General features: G+C 33.3%; 1 protein-coding gene across 8 annotated transcripts; it reads right to left on the bottom strand.

Annotated features, from left to right (window-relative positions):
• Positions 1-1,258: 1,258 nt before the first annotated feature.
• On the bottom strand, positions 1,259-5,946 carry LOC103942080 (peptidyl-prolyl cis-trans isomerase CYP40). 8 transcript variants are annotated; one of them, XM_009352282.3, is made up of 10 exons: positions 5,688-5,946; positions 4,599-5,099; positions 4,322-4,409; positions 4,138-4,190; positions 3,359-3,463; positions 3,028-3,103; positions 2,477-2,514; positions 2,310-2,384; positions 2,122-2,230; positions 1,259-1,506 (listed from the first exon to the last, which is right to left on the bottom strand). In XM_009352282.3, the coding sequence occupies exons 1-8, from the start codon at positions 5,856-5,858 to the stop codon at positions 2,328-2,330; spliced, it is 1,089 nt and encodes a 362-aa protein (XP_009350557.1). In that variant the 5' UTR covers positions 5,859-5,946; the 3' UTR covers positions 1,259-1,506; positions 2,122-2,230; positions 2,310-2,327. The 8 variants fall into 8 exon arrangements, with proteins under 8 accessions (XP_009350557.1, XP_009350556.1, XP_048429109.1 ...); XM_009352281.3 differs by having other exon boundaries at positions 1,259-1,498; XM_048573152.1 differs by having other exon boundaries at positions 2,122-2,184.
• Between the last annotated feature and the right edge of the window lie 6,564 nt (positions 5,947-12,510).

Here is a 12,510-nt window from a genome sequence, read left to right as displayed (position 1 = left end):
AGGCCCTAAGGGAAAAAAAAGGATCAAAAAGCCAACCAGCTTATTATCTTCAGCCAGCCAGCTGGCTAGCTGGCCCGCTAGCCCACTTAATTGTTTTCTTTTTTTTTCTTTTCTATTTGCCCAGCTCATTTTTTTTATTATTTTTTTATTTTTATTTATTTCTAATTTTTTCTTACACCATTTCTCACATAGTTTTCACCATTCCATACTATTTTATCTCATTTTATTTCAATTCTTCACATTCTATACTATAGCCCTTTGACCCTCGGTTGAAGACGATTTTTTGTGACGGCTAAAACGAGCCCTATGACCCTTTGACCCTTGGTTGGAGATGGTAAGAAATATGGTCATGTACTATTCATTCAAATATTTATTTTTTGAAGGGTCAAAGGACTAAAACAAGCCATTTGGCCCTCCTTCGGTTGGAGACGGCCTTAATAGTTAAAAAAAATGGCGTGCAAACAGTTAGTAATACGGTCTAATAATATTTCTTTTTATTTGTAAGTGAATGATTTTATGTTCGATTTTCTAAAAAGACAAATTTGAACCGCATTATTGTTAGTCTGTTGTGAGGTTTTAACTCACTTTTCCACTTTGTTAGTGTAGATAATATCGTTTGTTAAAAATAAAAAATAAAGAACAATGTGGCGTGTAAAAATTACTTCTGATATTTTTGACAAAATTCACGTGAAGAAGAGGAAACAGGACAAGTGTTGGAATAATTGAGGCTAACAACCAATATCGCATATTGACCTAGCAAGATTGTACATGAATCGTTAAGAAGATAAAATCACACGGAGTATTGTTTTGGATTGGAGCTTAATGTTTGGAGTTGATAATCACGTTAGTATTTTCATGCACCAATAAAGCTAAACCTAGCTTATGATTCCAACTCCCTCTTCATTTTTACTCTCACACAATTAAACATAAATTCGAGAAACAATGTTTAATTTTCTTGCAACTTGCAAGGCATGCTAAAGATTTTTCATTTATTTCTTGCATTGGATCAGATTAAAGATGTAGAGCAGTGTCTGGTGTACCGAGTAGTATTAATTTGCGTACTTGTAAATCAAGTTCTTCGTTAACGGGACAGCAAACTAACCGATAACAAGGTTCAAGTTCAGCTTGAGTTCGCACATTAGCTTAGCCATTCGCAACGGGTGGCACATTAAAAAATAAGTATGCGGCCAATACGACACGAATGAGGAAAAACAATACCTATTGCAGTCTTGCACATGACATAAACAAGCAAAATACGTAGTCCAAGTAAAAGGTTCTTTATCTCCACCCCCATACCAACAAATGCTTCAAGCATGTAACATGACAAAATTGTTTGGTTTAAAGTTTGATCAGATTACAACTCATTGGATTTTGCAAGTTTCAAATTTCAGCTGCCTTCCTTGAACCAAAAAGAGGAAAGCAAAAAACAAAAAAGGAAGAAGTTCAATTAGATGATCTTTATCTTCTTTACAGTTGCATTTTCTTGATGATTTGGAACCTGCAAAACTGGAAAAACGTAAGTAAATCACGGATTCACAATCCATGAACAAACCAAATCAGAGCAGACGAAGAGTTCTTTCAGAGTGAACTCCTAAATTACAGTCACAGTTACATTCTTTTAAGTATGTACAAGAAGCTAACCGGACCCAAATCTAAGTATGAAGTAGAGTTGTAACCGAAGTAGAATGAAATAGAGTAGTTTTCGTATTAACCAAAACTAAACATTTGACCTTTTGCAAGGGCAACATGCTACTAAATTAAATAATAAATTTGGCATACGAGTTTGCGCCAAAGGAAAACCCTATGTCAGTAAATGTGTAATTCAAACAGAACATAGAAGCAACAAAACATAAATGATCATAACAGAATTAACCTATTCTCACAAAATATTTATGAAACTTAAATACCAGTATATACATAAGCGAAAGCATTTTCTCGTCAAATAGTTCTGACTGGTTACTAGAATGTCAACCCGAATCAAATTTGAATTATGGTCTTAATTTATAGTAAAACAACACAATATCTGGCGAAAAAAATATTAGCTATGCTTATGTCGTATTCCAGCATAAAATGTCACACAATGTTTCAGGAAAAAAAAAATAGGGCAGATTATGAAAGTACCTGGTTTTCCCTCCCGAAAAAACAGCACTTGTGACAATAAAAGTCTGCATTCCTTGATAATGGCTATGATTCGGGTATGAAGCATTTGTAAGTTCAAGGAATAAGCAGCCTGTATTTGGAACTACATCAGGCAGGAGCTTTAAACATCAGCAGACAAGGTGAAAAATTCAAATCAAACAGTGATGTACCAGTTGACAGCCAGAGTGCTACTTTTGGAACATCTTGCTGTAGGCCTTCTTCTCTTTATCACGTCTATCAGCAATCTGCAAAAGAAATGTTTAAAACGTAGTTGATTGTAAGTTGACTGTAACATCTATTGTCGCAGAATTTTTCAAGTCTGGTTTTATATACAAACCTTCTTCTTTGCAACAGCATACTCCTTTTTAATTCCAGCTGAACATCAAAGTAAACCATAGCAAGTGTTAGCAAAAATGTAAACCTAATAAAAAAACATTCTCTCACTTTGTCCTTTCAAGAAACTTCTTGCTACTTGTATTTAATACTGCTAAATGCTACATATTGAAAGTATACAAAAGGTTGGATCCACATTGTTCAATTCCATTACCAATCACTTTTATTTTATTGCTCTATAGAAAAAGAAAGCAAACATTTATCGTATACTGTGTTATTATCTATAGAGCACCCCAAGAAAACACCTTTTTTTTTTTTTTTTTTTAACATTTTTGAATGACAGCTACAATGCTATGCTCCCTCAAATCAAGTAGTTTGATCTACTAATGCTTGGCTCATGAAACTCCATCGAGCTAAAGCTCCGGGCTTCACCCCAAGTTTTGTTTAGCCAGTAGTTTATCGTAGATGTGAGGGTTCTTCCTATTGCGTAAAGTCAAACCAATAAAACTGGTATCAAGATACATCATCAGGCTTATGAGAAAGGACTGTCCATACCATCATTTGGCTCCAAATCCAATGCCTTTTTGAAGCTTTCAACTGCAGCATCAACATCGTTAAGCGCCATGTATGCCTGATATGCACAAGGAACAGTCATTCGGATTCAAGAAAGCATTGGAATTGATATCTCATAGTTAACTACCAACCACACTAGTAAAGGGAAAAAAAATTAAAATTTTACTAGTAAATGACAACACAGGCCAGGCCACACAGATAAGAAAATGGAAGTATAGACTTAAATGCACCAGGAAGTGAACTAATGCACTGCCATGAAGCTTAAATCGATCAGGGCCACACTGGCAAACATGCATAAACTCAAGATACTAACCTGACCTTGTCGAAACAAAGCTTTAACATTATCTTCTCCATCCCGCATTGCAAAGTCAGTGTCTAACAGTGCTCCTTTCAGATCCCCCAACTTCAACTTACAAGCCTATAACAACATACCAAGCTTGGTTATTAGTTAAAAAAAGGCACTAGGAATACAATGAAATCGGGCAAGAATAAAGGTATTAGGTAGGGTTTTAGAAGGAAAAAAAAGAGCATGAGAACATCACCCCTGCACCCCACCCCCCAAACAAAAGACAACAGTTCATTTAGGAAGACTTTCAGCAGTACTTTAATTAAAAAATATTAGTTCAATGACTAAATTGGAAAGTTAAGTAATATGATAACTTGAACGCAATGGAACTTTGTTGAGCTTTGATCACAAGAACAGTACTACATATTACTGTAGTCCAGCCAACACTTTTTTGATATTTAAACCTTTAAGAGACCCTTTTTTTGACAATCCAAATTCAGATTATATTGTTGTTCTGCCAGTATCAAGATAGCATACTACTACCTCCTTGCAATTTTAACTAATAAGCTCAAAATACAATACTTTAAAGCTAACACAAAAAGATAACTTGCCACTCAATACTATGGCCTGGTGGTATTCCTCTTCACTTGTAAGTGAGAGGTCTTGGGTTTGAATCTCGTGGAAAGCGAATTTGATATCAAATTAGGTTGCTCATTGTATGGCTTAGCCAAACTCCCCCACTCCCCTTAGGGATGTATCATTGCACTCAAAAAAAAAAAAAAAAAAAAAAAAAAAAGATAACTTACAGAGCTGTTTGTGAAAATCTGTGACTTGGTCTTTCTCAAACTTGAACTCTTCTCTGCAGAATCACAGAGAAACGAAGTAAATCATGAGATGGACTGGAGGCCTTGGAATAGGTAGCAAACTTGTATTCCAATACGACTAAGGAAATAAATACATAACATAATTTGAGAAAAGCAAGTTCACCACCTTCATCAATTCCATCTTTCTCCCAGCATATATCCAGATAGCGTAAGGACTTGCGATATTTTTTAAGAGCCGTCTTATAGTCTTGTTTCTGTGAACAGTAAATAACACCTTTTTCAGTATAGATATTACTGTTTTTGTTAGAGGCTTGGGCAAAAGCATTCTAGAACAATGTTTCCTTAACAAACATATCTTAACAAATAAGTTTCCTGATATATAACTCAATATACCAAATTAGAAGATCAACGAAAGGCTGTAACCAAACACGATGCCTCATTACCTTGTAATATTCGTTTCCGAAACCCTTAATTGAATCTACAGAAGTCATCCACCAAGAAAGATCTTCAGGAGTCTCATCAAGGTCAGCAGGCCAATCAGGATAAACATCACCATCCTTGAAAAGATTAGATATTCCATCATCTTCTCCCTCGGGGATTTCTCCACAATCGGCAACTATAACATCCATACTGGGGCAATCACCATCAGCTGTGGTTATGTGCTCAATTGAGCGGACAACTCCCATTCCTTTAATTACCTTCCCAAATACAACGTGTTTCCCATCCAAATGAGCTGTGCGAGTTGTCGTGATGAAAAACTGAGACCCATTGGTGTTCGGACCAGAATTAGCCATGGATAACATGCCTTTCCTTTCATGTTTCAATTCAAGATTTTCATCTTCGAATTTCATTCCGTAGATAGATTCTCCACCAGTACCATCTCCAGCGGAGATATCACCCCCTTGTATCATAAACCCTTTAATGACACGATGAAAACGAACTCCCTGGCATGACACGGAAACAGCATATGATTATAAAATCAATACACTTATCCCAAGGGCAGCTTTAAGAAATGCTATACAAACTTTAAAAGCACATTGGGTACCAAAAATAAACAAGCTTGATTTGTAACCCGATTGTTCGGCCTTCTTAACAAACTTTCTCTTAGTTTAGACAGTCTGACAAGGGCAAAAACTCATCATTGTAGCAAACAATTAACCCTTTTTTATCAACACCTGCAATTCTTTGTTAAAATGTCCAAAAATTGCAAAACAATAGTAACTAAATGAGACTTTTCAAGAAAGTAAATGAGACCTATGGTAAATGAACTTCAGAATACTGAAACTGGTTGTACACAATCCCAATCACAAAAGCAAAAAGATTGCAGCTTTGCATGATATATATGCTTAAACAAAGATTAATCAGGTTATTAAAAAAAAACCCAATAAAAAAAAATTCAAAATCCAATAACTTCTGCATATCAATCAAGAACATCTAAGTATCTTGCATCACAAAAACAATAAATAAAAACAACCCAGATAAACAAACACATAGCAAAACACAAATACAGAAAGCAAACAAAAAGAGAGGACCTTGTAATGGAGCGGAACACCAGTGTTGGGGCCAATGCCCTTCTCACCAGTACAGAGAGCTCTGAAATTCTCAGCGGTTTTGGGTACCACATCGTCGAAAAGCTCGACCACTATTCTCCCTTCGAGCTCTCCTCCGATGCTAATGTCGAGAAAGCATCTTGTCCTCCCCATCTCTCTCTTTCTCTCTCTCTCCGAGTTCTAGACTTTTCTTCTTCTGTCTCTCCCAGTTCTCTCTCAAACTCAAAGTGTATATAGTGGGAAACAGAGTTTAATAAATCCCTATTTATTTCTGTCCCTCCTCCTGCCCGAGCCTACTTTTTCAATGCCGCTCTATTTTGATTGGTTTTTTTCTTTTCTTTTCTTATTTTTATTTGCCACTTGCTATAGGGCCCTTAAATTGTCATTCTATGAGATGTTCTAATTTTTGGGGAAAAAAATAAGTTGTGATATTTAGGGAAAACAATAAGTTCTAAATTTTATGGACAAAGAAATAAGTTCTGGATTTATTGAATTCGGGGTGCTCTATTGAGTTTCGATATTGATATAAAAGCTTTCGCGTTTAGCTTAAGTGACGAGAGACGTACGTAAGAAATTATATTTTATAGTAGGTCAAACAGTAGGTGCATTGCATTTATATGTTAATAATTTAAGAAAAATACACTTCGGAATATAGAAAGTACATAACTCGTTTTGCAGTCGAACTTAACACAAGGGTTGAAGCTTTTGCTAAAATTGGGTTATCCTAAATTTTGGGTGCTCGAGGCGAGCAATTAAAAGGAGTCTCTTGAGTTCTTTGGTCATCCACTATGTTGTACCATTATAATAATGGTTCAAATCGGAGTTGTAGCTGTCATAAATTTACAGCAATGATTATATTTCAATAGTAGTGTGTTGTACTACACATTCATATAATTTATCGCTTACAGTTTTTCATTATAGTAATCTAGTATTATATCATGTTTAATAAATGAGAACTGTTATTAACACTTCAAAAATATCATTTGACATTCCTTACAAGTGTATGTTTATTTCTAAATATAGAAAGTTTGAAGTACAAAATTAGAATTTTGGTATGTCAATAACAATTCCCTTACAAATAAGGGTTTGTAAGTGTGTTGTATGTATATAATAATGTTAATAATTGCAGAACATTATACCTATGAATATGGAAAGTGGGTTGTTGTAAGAAGGCTTGTTACAAGTTGATCACTTCATATTTATTCATACAAAATAAACAAGTCAACAGGCTAGAAAAAAAATATCTAAAAGTCATTGGTGAAGAAAAATGTTGCCAAAATGTTACGACATAACATATAATAAAAATAATATATTAATATATAGTGTGTGTTTTTAGTCTTTTTTTTTTTTATTTGAAAAAAAACAAATCACTAACCAAGTGTGGTAACTTAAAATAAACTAGCGATATGCATAATTACTTATACATCATTTTTTTTAAGTAAATTTGAATGTATTTCAAAAAATGCTAAGGAAAGTAGAATATAAATTTATGATTTATAATTATATATTTTAATAGCGATTTAGATTTATTTTGGGGCGTTTTGACATAGGTATTTGAATTTTGAATTTTTTGAATCAAACATGTGTAGCTTTTAAACTTTTAATCAAACAATTTTCTACTAATTTTTAATTTAAAAATTATTATTGTATAATATTCATTTTATGAATTAGTTTACAAATTAATATCACAAATCTCTTAAAACCACAACAAACATCCTATCTTATCTTATCACAATTCGTTTGAAAAGAAATTTTTTTAACTCAAGTATTATTTCTTTTGTTTTAAATTCTAAAAAAAACATCAAATTTCCTATACAATTATGAGATATAACATGCATGTATATTAAATATAACATAGCAATCTTTTGGTACGTTATTTTATTTAATTCGGGTATATATTAGTACTTGGGTACGTTATAAAATATTACTTTTGGTACGTTATGCAATTTGGTATGTACTAAGTTATTAGTACGTTGTGTTATTGTTATTTTGGTAGGTACTAAATGTATTTGGGTACGTACCAAGTTATTTATACATTGTGTTATCCTTATTTTAATTATAAAAGAACTCTTAGTTTTTTATAATATGTATAAACTGTTGAGTTGAAAATTAAAAAAGGGTTTTTATCACAAATGGTACCTGAAATTGACTCTCACCATCAAGATGGTCCATGAAATTGAAAACCAATCAATATAGTCCCTGAAAATAGGCTTCGCAAATCAATATCGTCATTTCGTCACAATTATGTTAAAAATTATGTTAAGTGCTGATGTGATACATAAATGGGCTCCACAAAATTTATGGGTTTTATCACGAGTGGTCCCTGAAATTCACCCACACCATCAAAATGGTTCCTGAAATTGAAAATCGACCAATGTAGTCCCCGAACATAGGTGTCGCAATTAATATGGTCATTTCGCCACAATTATGTAAAAAAAGTTATTATCTAATGTGAGTTTAATAATTTAATAATTAATTTAAAAAAAAGTTGTCTAAATACCCTTTTGTACAATGGAATTTTTTTTTTTTCCTAATAATAGTGCCTACTCTGAAGAGAGAGCCCTTTCAGAAATTCTCAAAGGCACAGGTCTCAACCAAGGCCTAAGAGGGGTTTGGAAATAGTTTTCAACCAACAATAGATGCGCTTCGATTAGAACCTCATTATTTCAAGGTAGACCTCGCCATTCTCTGGGTCAACATACCACCAAGGGAGCGCCCAACAAGCTCTCCGAGATTATGGTTGTGAGGATGTTGATCGTCTAAATGTTAACGGTGATGTCAGATACGTTGTCACCAATCCAAGCTATCGCCAAAGGTGATCTTGATTCAAGTCCAATTTAGTGAAGGGTGTCGAAGTATGTAAAGATGGGTGTATTGATTTCTAGAGAAGAGACAGTGAAGGCTATCATAAATGGAGGTAGAGGATTGTGGGCTGGGATCATAGGTGATTATGGGACTGGATTTTGGAGTTGACAACTTTTTTTTATTAATTATTAAATTATTAAACCTATTTGAATTTTTTTAAATTTAATTAGACTTGTGTGACCTATTTATGTGTCACTCCAGCACATAACAAAATTTTTGACAGAAGGACTACATTGATTTGAGACATTTACTTGCAGGACTACGTTCATCGATTTTCAATTTTATGTGGGACTACATTGATCATTTTTAATTTCAGGAACCATTTTGGTGTCGCGAGTCAATTTCAAGGACCATTTTGATGTTGCAAGTCAATTTTAAGGACCATTTGTGATAAAAAAAAATAAAAAAAAAAAAAAGAAAAAAAAAAAGACTTATTGGGCCCATTTATATGCCACATTAGCACTTAACTGAATTTTTAACATAATTGTGATGAAATGACCATATTGATTTTTGACACCTATTTTCAAGAACTACTTTGATCGATTTTCAATTTCAGGGACTGTCTTGATGGTGAAGGTCAATTTCAGGGTCTATTTGTGATAAAGACCCTTAAAACAATTTTATTCCATCCAATTAATCTTCATCCCACTAGCAATATTTGTTTTTAATTTTTTTTTTTTTTTTAACAAACGATATTATCTACACTAAAAGGAGGGGGTGAGCTTAGCCTCACAATGAGCTAGCAATAATGTGGTTCAAACTCACACTTCACGAGAATCAAACCTAAGATATCTCACTTAGAAGTGAAGAGAAATATCACTAGACCATAGTAGTGGCACATATAATTGAAGCCTTAAATTGAGAAAGGGATAAGATTCCATAAAAATAGCAATAAATTAATTAATACCTACAAGTGGCCATTTACCACAGTAGTGGAAAGGTGTTGAGTCTTTGTATGACGGTGTGGGTTCAAACCCTGTCGATGACTAATCTAACAATTAATCTAACAAAATCTATCGTTTGAAAAATAAAATAAAAATAAAATAAAGTTAAGAATATACTAATCTAACAAAATCTATTACTTTGACAAAAAAATAAAAGTTAAGAATAAACTTGGAATATTGGGTTTTGATCAAAAGATGAGAGCACTTTAATCAAAAGTTGGAAAGTAATAAATGTTTAATCGATAAATATCTAACAGTCTTCCTATAATATGGTTAATTACACTTATAGCCAAATTTTTCTGCCGCCTCATAATTAAATTATGGCCCCGTCACTGTAACTGTGCATGAACATGACAAGCACTGTGTGCACAGCTCCAAAATACACCCGTCATGAATTGGTTGGCTATGATTTTCTACGTTTGAAACACAAACTGAAACATAGTATGTTATTCATTTAGGTCTAGACAATCGACTATTTATGTGCATGTAGGTTGTGCGTTTACGTCCGTTGAAGGCTGCGTCGAAGGGGGTTTTGTCTTTGTGTCCCTTGTCTGTCTGAATATTACCAAAACAATCAACTAAACTAGTATTGTCTTCTTCTATAAAAAAAGTGTATTACATTCATTTTGTCTAACTTTTCATTACTTTATTGATAATTCTTTATGTTATCTCAACATGTAAGATCCTTCTCACTACAATATCCAAAGGAAAAATTAGGTTTTAATTCTTGGTTATGATATTTCATTGATTGAAACTTTGTGTCTTTTAAAATTTTTATTCAAATCCTTTGAATTATTTTAACCACTGTTTTAAAAATCTTTGCCTAGTGTTGTATTCTTTTGAAGTGCAAATATAAGGATAGTTTAATGACACACATGTAAGAGTATTGAACTACAGAGATAGATTAGACCTCTACAATTATTAGTTTTATGTGAACCCTAACTAAACAAAGAAAATGCAAACTGAATTAAAATTTTTGTTTTGAAAGCTAAATTAAATTAAAACTGCAAGCAAAGACAAAGATGAATGATAGATTGATTCAGAAACAATGGGAATGGATCAAACTAGGAATATCGATTTCACCATTACAAGCCAATTCCATGAAAATTAAGACAAAACATATTCAACTCTCCAATCTGCAACTAGGATTCGTTTTACTTATTTATGATCATCCATTTGATGTGTGGTTGTGATCAAGTACTCCATTAAGAACAATAAAACTTCAAAGAACCAAAGAAATCACGAGGCAGGATGTTTGCATAACATTTTCTTCAATCATTCACATGTCAACCAAGATTAAGCATGATGTGTACTATAACCTTGATCAAATAATTCATAAACAGCCCTAATGGTGATCAAACATTAAGAATAACAAACAAATTAAACTATAAATTCAGTGAATGAAACAAGAACATAGATTGGTAATTTGAATACTTTAACTTAATAACATAGAGTAGTTTTGCAAGGCTACATCGAAATCCCTAGCTATGAACTTAATTACACAACATGATTACAAAATATATAAACATCAAGAACAACAAGAGTGAATTTAAAGTTCATAGAAGAAACCCCCTTGAAGCAATTCTGATGTTGAACTTCTCTAAGAACAGGGCGTCTGCATGGTTTCTTTGGTGGTAGCGGATGGTGAATGGAGAAAGGATTTTGTTTCTAGAAGAAAGGCCAAAGAAAGAAAAGAAAGAGAGCTCTGAGCGCCCCCAAGAGGGAGCTTGTGTAAAAGTGGCTGAAAAGCAAGGTTTTATGGTGTTAAAGGGGCTGTTACAGATTGCCAAGACATCTTAGTAGTTGAGCACTTATTTCAAATGTTTTTTTGTTTGTTATTGGTGTCTTAAAGGGCCTATATTGACCACCATATTCAATTTCCACTTTTGATTTTCTCTCTACATCAGAATCCTTATTGAATTATCCACTATCATCACCATTTTGCTTTATTTGCCCTCAAATGAAGTCTAAAATGCAATTAACTGCACAATAACACAAAAGAAGGTAAAACGTAACTAGTTTAACTCAAAAATATCACAAAGAGAACATGAATGGGTGGTATAGATGTATGAAATATATGAGTTATCACCTAATGCCGCCTAGACCCTGCCTAGGTGCTAGGCAGTTGGTCACCATCTCGATTAATGTGTAGATGTTTGAAATTTAAGAAATGATGCCTAGACCTGTTGATGCACCCACCTAGACCACCTAGGCACCCGCCTAGCCCTCTAGACCTGCTTAGGTCATGGCTCACTTAGATAGAAAATAGATAACTTTCATTTTGCATTTTATTTTTTTCTATAAATTGTAAGAGACTTGTTGCATACTTAAATGAACACACATTATATCCTTGCTCCCCATGTTTTCATTATGTTCAAATACTTCATAGTATATATGTCATTCTATTTTGTAGTTTATGATGAAATTATATATATTTTAAGTATAAGCAAATACATATTTACACAAAATATAATAGATTTACTTAAATCCGCCTAGGTGCTAGGCCCCAGCTCGCCGCTCGACTGGTGCCTAACATCTTTTAGAACCTTGATTTAACATCATCATTTGAGATTATTAAAAAATTGTCCCTGAGATTGACGTACATAACTCCTCACTTTGGTTCATGAGATTTGAAGTAAATAGAAATAGTTCATGAGTTTGTTTGCCATCAATCACTTCCTTTTGTGAATCTTTTTTTTAATAAGGATCAAAATGACAAAAATACCCTCAATTTAATAAATAATGGGCCAAATGATTTAACAAAAATTAAGGGTAGTTTTGTCTTTTTATCCTTATTTTAATGGAGATCTTTTCACGGAATGAGCAAAATAATTGATTGTGAACGAACTCATGGACCACTCAGAGACCAAAGTAATGAGTTATGTAAATCTCAATGGCCAGTTGGCTAAAAAGCCTATTATAAATAAGATTTCAATTGAGTGTTTAACTCCTCTATTCATGCAACTAATTATAATTATAAATTAATTACAATCTAC

This window comes from the organism of the source record quoted next, unplaced genomic scaffold (genome assembly GCF_019419815.1).
Source record: "Pyrus x bretschneideri cultivar Hongxiangsu unplaced genomic scaffold, Pyrus_bretschneideri_v1 Contig64, whole genome shotgun sequence".
NCBI lineage: Eukaryota > Viridiplantae > Streptophyta > Magnoliopsida > Rosales > Rosaceae > Pyrus > Pyrus x bretschneideri.
This window is presented reverse-complemented; position numbering and strand designations above follow the sequence as displayed.